The 19,664-nt window shown below is 40.8% G+C and overlaps 1 protein-coding gene and 1 long non-coding RNA gene across 7 annotated transcripts in view; both read right to left on the bottom strand.

Moving 5' to 3' along the window:
• Positions 1 to 376: 376 nt before the first annotated feature.
• Positions 377 to 11,421, bottom strand: pparaa (peroxisome proliferator-activated receptor alpha a). 5 transcript variants are annotated; one of them, XM_027032076.2, is made up of 8 exons: positions 10,932 to 11,421; positions 10,770 to 10,849; positions 8,359 to 8,598; positions 7,325 to 7,482; positions 4,423 to 4,561; positions 3,286 to 3,485; positions 2,616 to 3,099; positions 377 to 1,870 (listed from the first exon to the last, which is right to left on the bottom strand). In XM_027032076.2, exons 3-8 carry the CDS (start codon positions 8,558 to 8,560, stop codon positions 1,626 to 1,628), a joined length of 1,428 nt encoding a protein of 475 aa, XP_026887877.1. In that variant the 5' UTR covers positions 8,561 to 8,598; positions 10,770 to 10,849; positions 10,932 to 11,421; the 3' UTR covers positions 377 to 1,625. The 5 variants fall into 5 exon arrangements, with proteins under 5 accessions (XP_026887877.1, XP_026887880.1, XP_026887876.1 ...); XM_027032079.2 differs by lacking the exons at positions 10,770 to 10,849; positions 10,932 to 11,421 and adding an exon at positions 9,639 to 10,760 and having other exon boundaries at positions 2,616 to 3,084; XM_027032075.2 differs by lacking the exons at positions 10,770 to 10,849; positions 10,932 to 11,421 and adding an exon at positions 9,639 to 10,760.
• A 2,675-nt stretch (positions 11,422 to 14,096) lies between these two features.
• The window catches only part of LOC113591545, a 33,066-nt gene continuing 27,498 nt past the window's right edge, over positions 14,097 to 19,664 (bottom strand). For both annotated transcript variants that reach the window (XR_003412205.2, XR_003412204.2), the window contains one exon: positions 14,097 to 15,229. This is a non-coding gene — a long non-coding RNA (uncharacterized LOC113591545). The remainder of the gene's footprint in view (positions 15,230 to 19,664) is intronic.

The following is a 19,664-nucleotide window of genomic DNA, read 5'->3' on the forward strand; positions in this document are numbered from 1 at the left end:
TGTGAGGACCCTAGAACTACGTCACGATGTAGGCACCCACTATTGAGCCTGTAAAATAGATTTTTAAAAAGCTATCTTAATTTTGGCTCATACATTTACTATTTGTCGTTTCTCAATTAACTACGCCATACGTCTCTATGAATAATGATTGTAGGTACAAGGGAATAAAGGAATAATGCATACATAATACACATTATGTGTATTATTACGCTTGTAATATTCGCTGATTTGCAAATCATTGCTTTGTGGAAGTGCTTTATCTATGCATTGCAGATCATTGGATTCGGAAATGAGCGTCAGAGATTGTGGACTGACTAATATTGCAAAATGATATAATGCAAAAAAAAAAAAAAACAGAAATAGAACACACATCACGTGAAGCTTATTACATCTTCAGAGTCACATTTATTCATAAAATGGTTTGGCCTATATTTATTTTCCGATGTCTGGTTTAAATTGTTAATGCATCTCACGCAATTTACAGATTAATATTATGTAAATATCATCGTGGACCATATGATACATTTAACACACAAAAGTAAAAAAAAAAAATAATAAAAAAATTTAAAAATCACAAAAAATTTTTCCTATCGAAAAAATTTTTTTCCCTTGAAACAGGTGGTTGTAATGTACAGTACCTACTCTAGTGCTGAGATACCCAAAATTAATTAAATCCTAAAGCATTGTTTTCCTGAGTATCTACGCAATTTAATATTCCCTGAAATCAATACGATAATCCCCTCTTATACTAGCCACCTGTTTAAAAGTTTAGCAGAACTATAGCATAATGCAACTAATGAAAATAGTTTTGACCATGTTGGGTTTAGAACACAAAATCTATTTGTTTTACATTACCGACTATCTGAAAAACAATGGGAAAATGTATAATCTTTCCCAAATAAAACATAAATTAAACCATGCAATCATACTCTGCTTCTAATAGCACTGGTTTCCAGTTTTCAAAAATAAATAACTTATACATTGATTCCTAATTAGTGGAGTGCCTCACAGTGTGTATTCATATTTGTAATACTAAATCTACCATAAATGTTGTCTTATGCTATTTAAAATGAGGTATTGGTCGTCGATTGATGGCTCTGTGTGTAAGCCATATTCTAACATTCTAGCATGGCATGACAATTACATTTCATTTTTAGAATACTCATTATTACAACAGTTGCATACATTTTGCCTCTGAGCACACACTGTTTACAGAAGGTATAAAATATGGTCATTTGAACAGTTCTGTGGCGATTAGCTTGCTTGTTGTGGGCAGTGCTGCACCTGCAGCCTAAAGGTGATGACTGTTGGGTAAACTGTCCTCATCACAGTGGGTTCAGTTCTGCATTTTCCATAGAGAGAAAAGCAATGTGTACCACCAATAGCTGGTCCTGAAGATTAGTGCCCACTCTTGCCAGGCCCATACTGGTTTATTAGATTGGAGGTGTGTGCAAGTTTTTACAGTAAAAGCATACTTATCATATAGTATAATATTTTTATCAAAACAGGTCTAAGAGTCATGAGTAAATTGCAATCCTCTTGCAATAGTCTTGAAGTTGGAAGGTGTCTGTTATTGTTTAGACGTGTTACATCGTGCACAGCAACACTCTTCTCCCCACCAGAACTCAATACATATCTCTGTAGATTTCCTGCAATAATGGGTGGAGAGAAGTGTCCTGTGTATTCTTAATGTCTTGGACTAACTGTGCATGCTCAGTTACAAGCTGACGGAGGTCAGCCAGTTTCTGCAGGAGCTTTGGAAAGAGGAACGTGTTGTCAGGGTGGTTGGCCCGCAGATGGAGCTGTAGAGCAAGAATGATACTTTCTTGAATGCACTCAATATCTGACACGTTTCCTAGTCCTGGTCGGTCTGCGAATGGTTCAGAAAAGAGCGAAAAAGAACAATAGAGACAAAGAGAGAGAGGGAGAGAGAGAAGGGGAGATAGATAGATAAAATGGAGAGAGAAAGAAAGAGTCAAACACAAGGAAATTCTGAAGCTTGTATATGTTTATGTAAATATCTTTATCTAGATTCTATTTTTCTCTCTTGTTGGAAGTATTTTAATGGCATTTAGAGATAGATAGAGAGATAGATAGATAGAGAGAGAGAGAGAGAGAGAGAGAGAGAGAGAGAGAGAGAGAGAGAGAGAGAGAGAGAGAGAGAGAGTGACTGCAGCAGGCTGTGGTTACAGTTTTAGCCCCAACAGAGCCCTGTTGCGCAGCTGCTGGAGCTAACACTGCAGGAAGCTGTGGTTATTTTTGCTGGCCCAAAGAAGAAAAAAAGTCCTGAAGTCCCTCTGAGCCTTGCTGTTATTATGTAACCTCTTTCAAAAGACCACTCAGTTCTGGCGCCCAAAGAAGTGGAAGGAAAATCCTGACACACACAGTTTGCAGTTTAGGAAGTGTTTAAGCTCCACCAACATGCAACACTATACGACAGTGTATAAAACTCAGGTCAGGCTCACTGACTAAAAGGAATTCCCCAACATTAAAAAAAAAAGATGGCTTCTCTGTTATACTGAAAACTATTACTAGATGGGGCAGGACTTCCAACTGATGAGCCATTTTCTCCACTTCACTGGTGCATGAAGCATGCCTGCCGTGCTGTGCCTCACCTCCACAGCAGATGATGGCAGCCACAAACAGCGCCAGGTCACTGTCGTCCAGCTCAAGGGCGTTGAAGCGTGTGGCAAACTGGAACTTGGGCTCCATCATGTCGCTGAAGGGCCGGCGGAGGTTCTTGAGGAACTCCCGGGTGATGAAGCCCCCTCCCTGGGCCACCAACAGCCCATCCTTGTTCATGCAGGAGGCCAGCAGGGCGAACAGGGCCTCATGCACACCGTATTTCAACAGCGTCACCTGGTCGTTGAGGTCAAGGGCGGCGAAGCCCGGCACAGCCTTGGCGAACTCAGTGAGCTGCGTCACCGTCTCCACGGACGTGTACTGGCAGCAGTGGAAAAGGCATGCTTCGGTCTCCCGGGCCTGCAGGTCATGTGCCACCAATTCACCTCCCTCTCCCAGCAGCTGGGTGGCTAGAGTCTGCCGTGCTCGCTGCAGTGTGTCCAGGTCATGGATGACAAAGGGCTGGTGAAAGAGGATCTGGAATGGATGCGAAATCTGACAGGGTTCGCCACCTGACAGGGCTGAGCGGCTGGTTCCCAAGAATATATGCTGGTTTAGACAAGCTGAGCTGTTACAGATAATTGCATGTCCCCTCACTACTCTGAATATGTCTAAATCTGTGAACACTTATAACATGCTAAATAAAAGAGCTTTCTTCCTCACCGGTGTGTTGGTCTTGCCCATGAGGAAGATGCGTGCTTTGGCCTTGTTCATCTCAAAGTGTTTGAGGTACGCATGGTGGATCTTCCTGGCCAGAGTCTTAAGATCAGCCAGCTGGGTCTGGCCTGGCTCCCTCTGGCCTGTCTGCAGCTCTGCTCTGAGCTTCAGCTTCTCCGACTGGGGCATCCGGCCAAAGCGGATAGCTAGAGAGAGATGAGCATGTGCTCTGATTAAGTTTGCAAACATACATGCAGGCCCATAAAGTGCCCATAAAGTGCACATATATGTGCACCTGCATGTTGACGTGCATACACATACACACACTTAAAAGAGTGCTACATTTATCACAACACAGGACAATAAAGAGGATAAGGCTACAATAGAACAGTCAATAAATACCATATCGACAATAACACCAATAAACCAATTGGTACAAATTCAATACACAAACCGATTAGTAAAGAATGATAGAACACAACACAATAAAAACAGACAAAAAGACTTGTAAATGTAGTGTTCATTGGTGTAAAAAACTTTATACCACTGAATACCACTAGCGCCCACAGCCCAGCATGCTGCAGATGGGCACGAGGTCACCGTGCCCTTGTCACAGAAGCACTGCAGGGACAAAGGTCAAGGGTTTCAACATGGCCTAAGGTGATGTGATGTGATGTAATGGAAACACCAAGGCTGAATCCAGTGATGAAGAGGCTGTTTTTGTTTTTTAAACGTTGCCTGTTCATATACAGTTCAAGGGCCGTCTAGCTGTGGTGGGTGCTGGTTGGAACTTTAATAAAGAGAAATTTCCCTGACTGGATTACCCTTAATGAACTAATGAGGTGGAAGTCACATGGTAGAGGAGGACAACAGAACTCCATATCATCCACATAACTTGCACTTGCTAAAAATGATAAATAAATCTTCTATTTAGCCCGGCACTCCCCATAAGGCATGCTTCAAAACCAAAAATGGGCTGTAATGACAGATAAAGTATGTAATGTCTTTACATAACATTATTTTTAATGGAGTGTGATTTGAAACAAATGGGATGGCCGATAAAATAATCGGTGGGTTTGCATAGCTGTGTGATGGTGGGGAAGCCAGCTGGATGGCCGTGGGGGATGCAGGCGGGCCTCTCACCGTTGTGGGACATGCCCACAGCGAGGCACTTGCGGAAGCGGCAGTACTGGCACTGGTTGCGGTTCTTCTTCTGGATCTTGCAGTTGCGCTTGCACTTGTCGTACTCCAGTTTGAGGCGTATGGTCCTCCGGAAGAAACCCTGTGTGGAGAATTCACACATCAGAAAGGCTGGCACAGCGCAACATCAGCAAAGAGCAGCTACTTACACCCTGCTGCTGTAGCAATGCATCATACATTGATCACTGGCAATAGTTGACCCAGGTCTATAAAAACAAGCCCTCTTAGGCATTAGAAATATAGAGTTTCACTCAAGCTAAGCATTTACCACTTAGTAAAGCCAGAAGAAATGTGATTGTGCTCATAAAGCTATTAAGAACTTCTATGTTCACATAGACAATAATTGGAATAATATGAAAGTTAATCTAGACAGAAGCTGTAATATCAAGTTTGACGACTGACCTTTTATGCCAATTGTTATGTATTTCTTTAAAAGTACAATTAATTTGTCAGTTTCTTTCATCTTAATAGCTCTCTGTGCATAGGCATAAGTGCAATTCGATAATCTCCCCTAGTACATTTACAGCTGCTGAATTTAGTATAAATAGCTAAAAAGGTGTCATGGCTGCACTGGTCTTATTTTTGACTTCACTAACCAGTGTCAACTGACTCTGCTGCAGTCTTTCTGCATGTGCCAAGTTGTCACTTGGCAGTACCACACAGCTGGAAACATTATTGACTGATTCTTCCATTACACAAAGGTCACTGCAACGCTTGCTTTGCAAGTACCGTATAGAGTAATGTGCACTCTGATAACGTGACACCTCCAATGATCTAATGAATAATGACGGTATTGTAATTAAATGTTAAGGGCAATGACAAAATGTTATTTGAATGACATTTGTCTGACATTGAATATTTTGTTTATATATTTGCCAAGTGTGTCCAAGGTCAGCTTTAATTTCAATGCCATGACAAACAATTATTCTCCTTTAGATACAAGTTGGGATTTGTGTATGTGTGTGTGTTTATGAGTGTATTTGGGTTGGTATGGGCCAGGGAGACTCACGTCAGATGTCATTAGCATCTAATCACGAGATGTACTGTGTGAGAGGTTAGTGTTACAACACCAGTGGCAGAAGGCTTAACCGGCATGCCATCCAAGAACATGTGCCTGCCCAGGGAAACAATAGCGCACTGCTGCAGAGTGGTCTATAAACAGTCCCCTCTGACGCATCTTTACAAGGCGATAACGTCAGCTGTATAAAATATATATATATTGCAGTGGTATGAGCTGCATTTTTGATGAGCATGTACTCATCACAAATACCATTCACATGGTATTTTGATATGAGCAAGTACCATCGCATATTCCCTAAACACCAGTCAAGGATACACTGTCTAAAAACCTTCCAAAGTCTAGTGAACAAGCCATTTCCTTAGTTGTTCCATATTGCTATGTGTCATTTGTGCTACAAATATTAAAAACCACAAATATACTAAAAATGACAAATGTTAAAAAAAAAACCATTAAATAATGTAAATAAATATATAAATAAATAAACTCAGCAAAAAATTTTATGCTTATACTTGTTACATTGATGGCATTTAGCTGACACTTTTATCCAAAGCAAATTTACAAATATGACAGAATACAACTTGAGGATTAAGGGCGTTGTTCAGGAACCCAACAGTGGCAACCTGGTGGTAGTGGGGCTTGAGCTGGCAACCGTCTGATTACTAGTAAACTACCTTAGCCACTGAGCAAACACTGCCCACTTGTTATTACCCAACATCTGATAAATGATATTCATTTATCAATGATTAAAAGATGATGCACTGTGAATTTTGGGGGGGGCTTAACTGCTCCTAACAATTATACAAACAACCAAACTCACTGCCCTCATGTCTATGCCATTCTGATAACAAAGAAGATAACTGATATTATCACAAGAAAATTCACACTGGTTGATAAAGCATTGCCCTCAGGTAAATCATTGCTACGACAACCCCAGGCTTACAGCAGTACTCAGCAAAAACAGGCTGTTTTCAGTGAGGTTGCTGAGGTGGATGCAGAGATCTGAAAGCCTCACTGCCAAACTCTAAGACATGCTGGATGCTGCAGAGAGGTCTTTCATGTGCAGAGGGCAGAGCTAAGCACCAGAGGACTTTCAGTAATTTTTGTAACGTGACAATTTGTCACGTGCATTCATAAGCTGCTCTGCATAAGACCACTCCAAGGCAAGTGCCAGAGGTCTCAAGAACACACATGAGGACCCGGTTGGAGTGGGGGACAGATGACTGAGTTTGATAACTGCTTTGCATGACATTTATATGTGAACACGTGTGAACGGCTGAACTCCCGGCCACACTAATGAATGACTCAGCACCACACGGGAGATGTCTGACTGACAGTAAAATCCCATCAACCTTGGCTTGGCTCACTCACTGTAATGTGACTTTATCCTGACTTTTACAGAACAAAAACACTCCATGACAAAGTCATTGTGACCTAAAATGAACATGGTACTCTTTGGTTTTGGTCATTCATGTTAAACAGAATGCAACAAGATGATGCAAGCGACATGCAGTATGGCATAATAAGTGGTCATATTGGTATAAAAAAGAAGAAAGTGTATGGAAAGATTTTATGTTGAGTGCACAAAGACTGAAATATACTATATGGAAATATGTTGCTGAGTGTACAAAGGTCTGTGCTGAAATATTCTATACTGAAATATATTGCTGAGTGGAATCAGATCTACAAAATTTACAAAATGGTATTTTGCCAAAGAGGGCAAAAGTGAATTCAAGTGGGGTTACAGTGCCTAAGACATTTCCAGTTAACTCCATTACACAATGTGTGTGTGTGTGTATATGTGTGTGTGTTTATTTCTGTGCTAACCTTGCATCCTTCACATGCATGCACGCCGTAGTGAAAGCCAGAGGCTCGGTCAGCACACACACGGCACTCGAGGTCCAGGGGACTGGCAGTTACGTCGTCCTGCCTCAACAGTGCTCCTGACACTGTACAGGATGGACTGGAAGCTGGGCTCAGTACATCTACAGAGAACACACCACCACACGCACAATGGGTACTCCATTATGGCTCATACAAGGACCTGTTTGAAAACAAGCCCTCTTAGGCATTAGATATATAGAGTTAACTCAAGCAAAGCATTTAGCACATAGTAAAGTCACTAGAAGAAAGGTGTTTGTGCTCATAAAGCTTTTAAGAATTTCTCTGTTCATATAGACAATAGTTGGCATAATATGAAAGTTAAGTTTGGTTTATTTGTCACATACATGTGACAAATAAACCAAACTTAACTTTCATATTATGCCAACTATTGTTATTCTCTGTTCATATAGACAATTGTTGGCATAATATGAAAGTTAATCCAGAAAAAAGCTACAATATCCAGTTTACATTTTACATTTTTGCTTTAAATGAGTTCTTCCAGAAGTAACATTCCTATGCATCCACATGTGATTTTCAGGAAAGTACAAAGCCTCTTTTCTCAGATTTAGTGGAAACTTTTGATAACCCCATAATGTCAATGAAACCCCAATTAAATGGCATTGCTTTGAGAAACTGCTTCTTTATCATGTTATCATTTAAAAGGAAAGACCAGGTTTTTTTCTGAGTGTTTTTAATCTCAAGTTAGATCGGGAACACTTTAAAGAGTATACTGTTTTGACAACACCAACAAGTAAAGGACAGAGAGTTAGCAGAGGTGAATACATGAATGAATATGAGTACTCATATCAAGAGATACAGAGTAAAACTTTAAAAACTGTAATGCTTCACTGGGGCTGAGTTACTTTGTGTGTGTGTGTGTGTGCATGATAAAATACATACAACACATGTAATAATATGATAACAATGCGGATAACTAATATATGGTGGGTTTGTATGTCTGCTCTTCATGTACGTACCCAGAACAGTGGAGTTTTCAGAACCAGTGCTGGATCCCTGGCAGTCAGGCAAGTATAGCAAGCTGAAAGCATCATTACTAAGGGAGTGAGAAATGTCTTCCAGCTCCCCCATGTCCTTGATCAGCTCCCCGCACAGAGGGCTGTCCAACTCTGTGTCCCCCACTGGGGACCATGGACTGAATGGACTCGGCACATCTACCATGGTGCTGGACCACGGCAAGCACTGGATCACTCATTAGACTGTGAAGAGAAAGAGTAGAAAAGACAGCGATAGAGACAGAGATGTATGAAATATATCTCACACACAGAATGAAACAAAGCACCTTTCAAGTGTGTTTCAATTACAAACGGGTCAAAAAGTAGTTAGTCTAAAAAACCTCCAGCACTATTCTTTTAAATCACAGTGATACAAGAACCTTTGAATCATCCTGGGTCTGACTGTCACTCTCTTGGCCCTGTCCAGGGGTAAAGGGTTGTTGGGGAGACCTTGGCATGTTTGCACTGAGATGTTCCCTGCACGTGGCATAGCTAACCATGGCCATGGTGTAAACACAAGTGAGTTACAGCGTCTTATCTCACATGCTGAGCAAAGGTGAAGTTCTGCATGAATAAAGACGCAATGGAGCCGAGCCAACCATAGGAAGGGCTATGAAAATGATCCCGCAAATCAGACTTACTATCCCATGGTAAGGAACAAAATGGTGAAAACCTGGAGTGCACTGCAGATGAACTGAGTCGTCTATTAATTCGATATCCTTCATCCCCGAACATCTTCAGCCCCTCCCAACAACCCCCCCCCCCAAATCCCTACTACCAAACACACGCCCGCGCGTGCGCCCACACACGTAGGCTACTTCACTACTGCCAGAAACATTGGCTCTAGCTAACAGAATGAATAGGTTTAACAAAACTATTCTCAACAAAACCTTTTCCCATGTAGAAATGTGATCTTATGTTGATTCAAAATTATGCTTAAGTTAATATTTTTGTTATCAATATTCTGCCATATCAAAGATTCTCATGTTATGGTCTATCCTTTAATCACACAAAATAGCGAATACTAACGCCTGGTTACACTGTTCCACAGCTTGACGGAAATTCTGTCTTGAAAACACCGTCAACAGAAATTCAACAAGGCCTCATCATTTGACCGAGGGACCAGCACAGCTCCCACGTCTCCAGAGCTGCTTCCAGGCGAGCATGCAGGGGGTAACTAACCGGCGAGAGCTTCAGACGCTTCTTTGGCCTGTCCGTTTAGTAATCTAATTTAGAGATCTTACCCAGCTGCTCATATCTTCCCCGCTCCAGCTGTGGGGGCAATCTGAACACAGAACTGAAACAAATCTTCTCCAGAAAGAGTGTTTGACTGGACCCTTGGCAGCGCCAGCACGCGTTCGCCCAAGCACCGGCCGTGTCGAGCGCGCACAAACAACTGCCGTAGCGCGCATTCCCACCCTAAATCCACACCTACAGCGGGCTCGGTGGCTACGCGATAAAAGTACGCTGTCCTAAATGCCTTATGTACTGCAAACTTTCACCGTCTAGCTTGAGAGAATGTATTGTAACCCTGTAGTTTTGGTTGGTTTGTACTGCGACTTGAATGAAAAACAGGATAACTAACGTAATGTCACTTAGAGAGCGCCACACCAAAGGGAAAGCACACGGAGTGGAACGGCTAGTATAACGTGCCAGACGCAGTCCGATCCAAAGCGCAGCCCGCGTTGGGTTGCACACGCGCGTGACTCTGGCCTTGTGACACAGCATTTGTGCCAAGTTCAGAGCATGAGACAGGCCAACACCCCCAAGTGGAGACCCATGCCCCATGCAACCACTGAAGCATTAATCAGCAGCAGACAGCCCACAGCTTACAAGTCTATACGCACACAACAGCACAACTCTCACTGCCCCGCCTTTCAGCAAATTCACCACACACAAAATTCACCAAACACATCAATTCATTAACCCAGCACACTTGTAATTATTTTATGATTTGCCACCAAACATGCAATTACAAAATGCAACTCTACAAATTAATTGCACAACATTTATACACACAGCCTTAGCTTTTGCTTGATATGACTATGTATTCTCTTTTTATGAGAAATATGAATTAATTTAAAAAAAAAACAACAACAGGAGTATCCGGCCGAGGCTGTTTAAGACAGCTGTAGAGCTCCTGTTACACTCCTAAGCAAAAGAGAGGACAGATGACTCACAGCACAAACACACACTCGCATGCACACACACATACACACACAGAGAGAAAGAGAGAGACTCCTGATGTGCAGCCAGTGCAGCCTACGTGCTGGAGAGGAAGCAGGCTCAGGAGAGTCCGAGCTGAAGAGACTGGGAAAGTAATAAAGCTCCATTCAGCTCCTTCTCCTCTCATTGTCCTCTCAGTGCCGGCCTACCTGATTGTGCCTGAACAATGCCTCAGGCCCAGGACTATTTTTGGGACCACAGGAACAGGAAGACGATCTATGGTATATTTCTGCAGTAAATCAACACAAACAACGACATCAAAACATGCTGCTTCTTCTAAACATGAATTTACATTCATCCAGGATGCTCACCTTGAAATGATCTTAAAGGCGAAATGCAACAACCAAAATATTTGATAGATTAATTGTTCCAATATAAAGTAGCAGGTTTTTAAACTAAATGTTTCTTGAGGAGAAACTTACTGGATAAAAAGAGGACGTGCACATACAAAAAAAAACAAAAAACCTAAAAATCCACAGGCACATGGTAACAAAGACATGGTTCTGTTTTCTGGTGGGCAACTAAAGACACTGATTTCCAGACTTGCTAGTTTCAGTGTCTAATGCATCAGTACATAGTCAAAGGCTCCCTGGAATGTTTCCCTGTCTGAAAATATGCCTCTAAATGTTTTAGTGAAAAAACAGAAAAGTTACTGCTCAGGCTGGTGATATAGTACAGCTCAAAATAGAGAATAACAGGTCAGCAATTAATGTTGAAAAGCAACAGTTTGTTCTTAAAAAACAAACTAAAACTATTCACTTTTTAAATCAAAACTTCAACATGGGGAACTTCCTCAAATTAAAAATACTTATTTTTAAGTAGACAGCACTAGGACAGAGTAGAATAAAATCAATGCTTACCAGATCTCTTCACAAGTCTGTTTCAGAGGCAGCAGCCAATAAATAGGCTGGCCCCGGCGGGGGCCAAAGTCCAAACCCCACACGCTCCTGCCTCTTGCTGCGGAGCTGATTTCCTGGCGACTCACCAATAGAAGAGGGAAAAGCAAGAGGCACTTGCATAGGATAAGATGGGCCCAATCTCAAAATATTAGAGGCAATAAATACTTAGGTGCTTTTGTTTCAAGAACAGGAGTGAGACACTCCATCACTTTTTGAGCCCTGGAACACCATGAATGTTTTTGACACTTAGCTTTTTAAAAGTTCAATGCAACATAAGCACCTGGAAGAACAGGAAAAAAAAAAAAAAAAGATATTTTTTTGGAGGCCCACAACTCTGACTGGGACATCCCAAATTTAGCGAACATGCAGCTGTACACAAAAGAATGTGTATACAGTGAGGCATAGAGATGTTACACACACTACTGGTTCTGGTACCCCTTTGATCTCTAGATCTGTTTAGTGTCACTGGGGTCTTCATTTGGGCAGCAGGGCACTGGGCTGTGAGGGGAACCACGGTGCAAATTAAAAAACACCCTGCCCACAGGAGAAAACAACTGTAATAACATAACCTAAAACCAGAAACAGCCTTGTTGTAAACAACTTTAGCAAATATTCTGTTCTAACCTTTTTGGATAAGTTATAGAGAAAAACATTCCTGCCGACCTTATCTGTTCAAAGCTGATTTGATCGCTGCAGAAAGATCAGAGTTTCTTAGAGAGTTTCCTCGCCACTGTCGCCTATGGCTTGCTTACTGGGGGCTTGGACGTGGACATCTGTAAAACTAATTTGTGACAACTGCTGTTGTAAAAAGAATTACATATTAAAAACAGACTTTTTCAATGCTGTAAAAAAGAAATTAAATAAACTATGTCAATATAAACAGGAATTATTTAATTGTTTTTTTTTTCCTGGTAATAATAATACACTTAATTGCCCTTTCAGCATTCATGTAGCCTTGTACATGACAACAATGCCTCACACAGGCCCAATATCACTATCATATGTATCATATCATATAATCATTAAAAACAGAAAACCTAAATTGATTCAAAATCAATGAATGATTGTTTGGTGTCCAGTAGATATGATAATGATAATTTTGACCATACCCATTATATTTGACTGCTAGACTACAAGCTCATTGTTTATAAAAATAAATAAATAAATTAAAAAGTTCGCCCAATTCTAATCAGGACAAGCTTCTTAGTTGTCAGAGCTCAGGTCGCAGTGTCGTGTCCTTAAACGTCCTACATTACATGAATGCCCTGATACATAACCTAGTGACCGGTTCCGGATGCGACCGTAAGCTTGAGAACGGCTGTCAGAAACACATATCCGGCACGCCTATGCCAATAGCCAATGGCCGAGTCCATATTTGATGAAAAGTAACGCCCCGAGTCATTTGAAGGTTGAAGACTGTGGAATCGTTGCACGTAGTGATTTTATTTTACAGTAGTCAGCTTTGTCTTACACTACGCTGCCGTTTACTGAGCAGTTCCTGAAAACATCGGACTATATTCATTGTTTGGATGGCCATACACAAATCACTGGCGAATTAAAATGTAAAAGCATTTACATGATAAAGAAAGATCGATAAACAGATACATAAATATCAGGTTAGCGGTGCAAGCAATTAGTCCAGTTTGTAAATATGTATTTTCTCGGACTGATACTAATGGACACCTGATCACAAAAAAATGACTTGTGCTGCCACCTGCCGATACTTGAATTCAAAAAGATCTTTATTTACTGGTCAGCGTAAATATGGATAATAGTTTTAAATTTGTTTATAAAGTTTTTGTGTATGTTGGATTTGCTCAAAAATGATAATTGCAGGCTAATTTTAGGCTATGTAAAGTTTGTTAGGTAGCCTAATTTAGGCGTTTATTTATATATCACTTTTCAAAGCGCTTTATACAAACACAATAGAAGTAGATAATAAAGCATATTACATCTCAAGATATATAATTTCATTATTACCCGACAAGATAAGACCATTAATTATTTTCTACATGTGATCTTAATCTTAACATTTTTATTTTAACTTCATGATTACAGCATGAAATTTGATTAAACAAACAATTCCATTTAAACTGGTATTCTGTATGCAAATAGACATGAATATCTCATTCCAGCCTAATGCAACACCATGGCAACATGGCTATCACCATTACAGTGCCATCACTTCCTGTCTGCCACTCAGGCTGTGTGCCAGTTTCAGCGAGCCCCCTGGATGCCAGCCAGCGCCAATAAATTCTGCAACAGTACTTACCTGATCAGGCTACAGCCACATAGCTGTGCTCTTAACACATGCTGTTGGCTGGCCGAGGCCTTGGTTATCATTTATTTACAGTGCCAACAGCACCATGGAGGACAGAAGACAACCACATACAGGGTACCTGGGGAAACAACACCAGATGTGCTGGAAACCAGGCATTTCATTCTGAGTTATTATCAGAATAGAGACAAGAACAAAGTACTTTCAGGCATTTTGCATAAAAAAACAACAACAATAACAACATAAACCTTAGCCTTGTATTTGGCATTTAAAAGGGAAAAAAAGTAAAAGAATCGAGGTAACTGATATTGTCATATCTTTATTGGTCATCTACTTCTACTGCAATATGTGACACAACACTACAAGTAACAAATTACATCGTTTCTTCAAACTCCAGCAACACAAACTCTTTTAAAATGCTTCAGTATTCAATCTACTTAGTGCTTTTGGATTGGCTTGGCGCCATCCTGTCGATGGTCTCCAGTGTTGTATTGCTGCCCTTCAGGGAAGGCAGTAGGTTGTATAGTTATCTCCAGATGGGGCAAAATCACGACCCTGAAACCACACAACCTACTACCTCACCCTGTACGAACATCACAGAGAGGCTTTCCCAACACACTGGTCTTCCTCTTTGGGCTTAGAGATGGGCAAACAGCTTTGAGACACAAAGGTGAGCTGTGTGGATCTTTTCTACATCACAATGCCTGACAGTGACGAGACTAAAGTCAGCAAATTTCAAATAATACCTTTATGTCCTATATGAGGAAAAACAAAAGTATTTATATTCTAGCATGAGGGTTATTAAATGCTTATTAAATGTTGGTGTTGAAGTGTCCTTCACTGGTCGGGCTTCTCTTGATTGATGGCATTACAGCCACTTCAGGAAAGACAGTAAGTTGTATAGTTGTCTCACAGCAAGGGCTTAACCCTAAAACTATACAACCTACTACCTCACCCCAAAGGACAGTGTCTCTCCTGTGCACAGCGAGGGCTCCGTTTTCCAGCTTCAAACAAACACCGCAACATGAAACACTCTCATATGCAGATGGCCTATTGATATGCAGTTCAGTCAGATTATTTCATATCATCAGTCATGCACATGATGTTCCTCTCATGGAAATAATTGAACCTAGCTGGGTTTAAAAGGGCAAGTTTGTTACAGAGCAGTGTGATGTACTACATTTATAATGTGTCATTATAGATAAAACAAATGTAGACAAAATTTCCATTTTCTGCAATGTCCTTAGTGAGATATTGTGACACTTGTGAGACACTGTGTCCTCCGATCTTGAGTTGAAATCTGCCTTCACTGCGTCCTGGGTCTAAAAAGGGCAATTATACCACCTTAATCCAATGCTCCTCTTCATCAGCAAGAGTCCAAAGGGCATGTTTGTGTTAAAATAAAACAAACAAACAAAAAACTTTTGGCCATCTGTGGGGGAAAGAAAGAGTAAGAAAGATGGACAGACAGAGAGAAACAGAACAAGAGAGACAGAGCAAGAGGCACATTAAGCATATTTATTTTCATGTACCACAGTCAACACATTAGTGACACTCCCATTCTCTCACTCTCCCTTTGGCTGCACTGCATGGTGTGATGTTTCTCAAGCTCCTTCCATTATTAACAGCACCCTTGTTTACAGTTCTGCTCAGTGAGCCAGAGGGGATCAGATAGCAGCTCTATCCTTAAGGAGTGGCATGCAGGCTCCATGCCACGCCACGACCCCGGCAACTCAGCTCCGATCCGCTGCTGCCTGGTGGGGGTCGGCGGAAGAGTGTGAGTGCGGAGTGTGAGTGCGCAGGTTAGCCGGTGACTGCAGAGTGTGTATGTTAGTGTCCATGTATGAGTTATGGGGGGATGGGCAAGAGGTCTGTGGCAAGTGTAAGGAGGTAGCGGTTGTGCGTATGAGTGAGTATGTGGGCTACTTTGTGGTTTACCTCAGGCAGGGGGAGACACACACACACAGCTTACTCATGCTACCACAGGCCCCACGAGACTCACACTCATGACACGCACATAAATACACAATCACACATCATAAAGGAACATACAAACACTAATAAAATTGGTCCTGAACAGAAAAGAATAACTAGAATAAAAGGTGTTAAGATGTCTGTGTCAAGTGCTTCATATATTCATAAAAAGACATTTATAATATAATTCACACTACTCATCATTCACTTGCTCCTTCTCTTACCCTCTCTCTGTCTCTCTGTAACATTCAAACAAAAACATGCACGTGCTCACTCAAAACTGTCTGGTATTTTATTGGAAAGCAGGGAGGAGTAGCTTGCTCTGAATCATGTGCTATAAACGTACATGCACACCTCCTTGGTGAAGGGCATTTTAAAAATCAACCACCTCTACAATAAAGCAGGAGAATTAACACCATCCCCCCAGTCAGATCATCCATCCACATCAAACTGCAGTGGGAGTAATTATAAGGCCTCCTCTCTGTCCTTGAAAGACCTGGTGGAGTGAGAGGAGTTAACTGCAGAGCTGAGAACCACTCCCTAAGGATATCGCACAGCCCATGTGTCTAACAATGTTTGGCATAGCAGGAGCTGTTTGTGCTGCACTTTTAATAGACTAAGAGATAAATGAGAAGCCCCCTTTGATCCCACCCAGGGCCTGCAGGGCAGGGCTTGCTCCCCTCTCTTCCCCTCCCAGCTGCAGTGCACCGCTGTAACCTTAGATAGCATGGCTGTGCCATGCTATGACCTCCCAGGAGCCAGACGTGGGCCTGGCACACCTTGTTCATGACTGGGTCATTCGTGGTTGGGTTAGCTTTAATCGCTGAACAGGGAGAGAGAGAGAGTAGACTCATGTCTTATGGTGCACATATGCACGCGCACACACACGCACACGCACACACAAACACACACAGACATTGTCTACAGGACTAACAGAGAGCAGTCACCTGTGATGTCCCCACTGTTTTTGTCAGCCTGAAACACAAACGTTTCACATGTCGACAATGTGGCCATTGTGCACACATCTGAATTAGATGTATGTATCATTGTCCACTCTGAATGCATCGCTCATATGACCCTATGGAGCCTGGTGGAGACAGTCTCAGTGTGGAGCAATTAATAGCCAGTAGGTGGCGCTGTACTCCAGAGAGCAGGAGATGTGTTCTGTGACAATAGGGCTTTTATGAGGAACAGGCAGCTCACCGCAGTGCTCCAGAGTCCCGTTTCCCTTAATCCCCATTTGACCTTTGGGTGCTGGAGTCACTTTCACTTTTTCATGTAACTGATTTCTGTAACAGAGTGGGAGTGGGGAACCTGGTCCCAGTGACATTCTTTAATAAGAACTATTTAATACCTCTCATTACAAAGATATTCTCCTAGCTACTGATGGAGAGCAGTGAACATTGCCCGCTGGAATATTCCAGCAATAAATCTACACTAACACACCAGCGTTATTTGAATATTGTCCATTCACACAGTCACCCAATTAAAAATGAGGGTGTTAGATTTGCTTGAGGACAAAAGATCCTTCAACTTTGATTCATGTAATGAACATTGCACATACCCAAATGCAGTCAGGCTAGATTAGTGAGTACTATTATGCTCTTGATTACCACAGAGAAGAGACTCAGACGTAATCTCAAAGTTCACTCCCAAACCGTAATAATATAGACAAATTCAGGGAAGGAGGAAAAAAAAACTGAATACAAACGCACTTGTGTAAAACAGACTTCCAAATACATTCGCATACACAACAAAAGTCCTAAATGTTTAATGAATTGATTCTTTTTGTGCTGCTGCTGTAGGCATGATGTATTTTACCACAGCACAAAGGAAGCGCGCCCTTCTTTAATTCACTTATTTCAGACAAGCTGAGCTTAGTCATTATTAATCTAGAAACATATTTCTTTTCACATTAGACCTATTGATGTTAACAACCAATTTATCCAATTTAGTTCTAAAAACAACTTATCCATTAAATAAAAAAGTGCATGAGTTTCTGTTGTAAGAGAAGTCATAACATAGCATGATTTTATAAGCTAACAATTACTTTGCTCCAACAGGCCTTTTGTCATACGTCAATCACATCTACAACCCACTATCATCACTTCAGGAGATAAATCTAGCCTAGACCCTCAAGTGTCTCTGTAGCATTTCTAGTGCTGACACTGCAAATTAAACACTGGCGACGGCATTGCATGCTTAGACTCATAATACTACCCGCCACCAGAGTTCCGAAATGAAATACAACAGCGAAATCATTGACAAACAATTTGTAATAAAATTATCAATAAATATTGAATCTGGCATCAAGATGAAACAGATAAAAGCATAACATTCATTATTTTTCTTTTATAAAAATTCATATGACTAAATTATATGAATAAATTTCCCTGATCTTACACTACAGTATTGTTATACTGTGTAAACTGTTTTTATATAATGCATTATGGAAACAATAACTTCAAATCAAAGTTTACTGTGAAGCATGCCAACTTTTGTCTCCGAAATGAGATATTCAAATTCTCTTTATTATTCAAATAATAAAGAACACACACACACACACACACACACACACACACACACACAGAGTAAACTCTCTCTCTCTCTCTCTCTCTCTCTATATATATATATATATATATATATATATATATATATATATATATATATATATATATATATATATATATATATATATATATATAAAAACACTGGTCCTATTTATTTAGTTTTGTGTGTGTGTGTGTGTGTGTGTGTGTGTGTACACAAAGCCAAAAGAACAAATTACAGTTGACTTACTGTAAATCACTGAAAACTTTATGAATATTTTAATCATTACTTTTTACTTCTGTATTTCTTTATTTTCTGGATTTCTGAGTTTAATGATAACATAACTGTGCAAATGAAAACTAAATTACTGTGTTCAAGGGCTTGAGACAATTGCTATGTTAATCAACATTCTTTCACACCTAAGTATGCATTGCAATCTCAATCACACACTTTCACACCTAAGTATGCATGTGCGCGCACACATGCACACGCGCACACACACACACACACACACACACACACACACACACACACACACACACACACACACACACACACACACACAGACAACCGAAATTAAAATAACTCGATTTCATTCAGTTCAACTTTATCATTAACAATAATATACGAGATACATGTATCCAAGCACACACATACACAGGCACACAGTTTACAACAATGCATCAACACACAAAAATATACGCAGTGTATTTGCTAGTAAGTGAATATATGTACACACACGCGCGCATACACACGAACACACTCTTGAATTGACAATTATATTCACTACAAATAGCCAATAAATTTCAAAATAAACACAATAAATTAAAAATAAGCCGTAATTACAATTATTTACGTTTATACTTTAACTATCCATCTATATTTCAGGTCTGTCTGACAATCAAAATTTCTATAAATAATTGTTTGTAAGCTTGGGTTGTTGTCAGCTGCAGTTAAATGTCAAGTTTAAATTCATCAGTTTTGTACATTCCCAGCATGTAAGTGGCTTGGATTCTGCCCTGAATACAAGAGACATCTTCAGTCTAGACTGGGTATGTATGAGTGTCTATAGGGGGAGGGGATCTAAACCCTTCAGCCTCATACTTCACACACACACACACACACACACACACACACACACACACACACACACACACACACACACACACACACACTAAAGGCGTGGGAACTCTATTCAGGGCTGAATTAGGGTTCCCTTGTGGGAGCACATGGCAGCAAGTGTGTCTAGGTGTGTGAGAGAGTGTGTGGCTATACGTGACAGTGAAGGTGTGTGAGAGAGTGTATGCCTATACGTGACACTAAAGGAGTTTTCACACACATGG

The sequence above is a fragment of the Electrophorus electricus genome, chromosome 7 (assembly GCF_013358815.1).
Source record: "Electrophorus electricus isolate fEleEle1 chromosome 7, fEleEle1.pri, whole genome shotgun sequence".
Lineage (NCBI taxonomy): Eukaryota > Metazoa > Chordata > Actinopteri > Gymnotiformes > Gymnotidae > Electrophorus > Electrophorus electricus.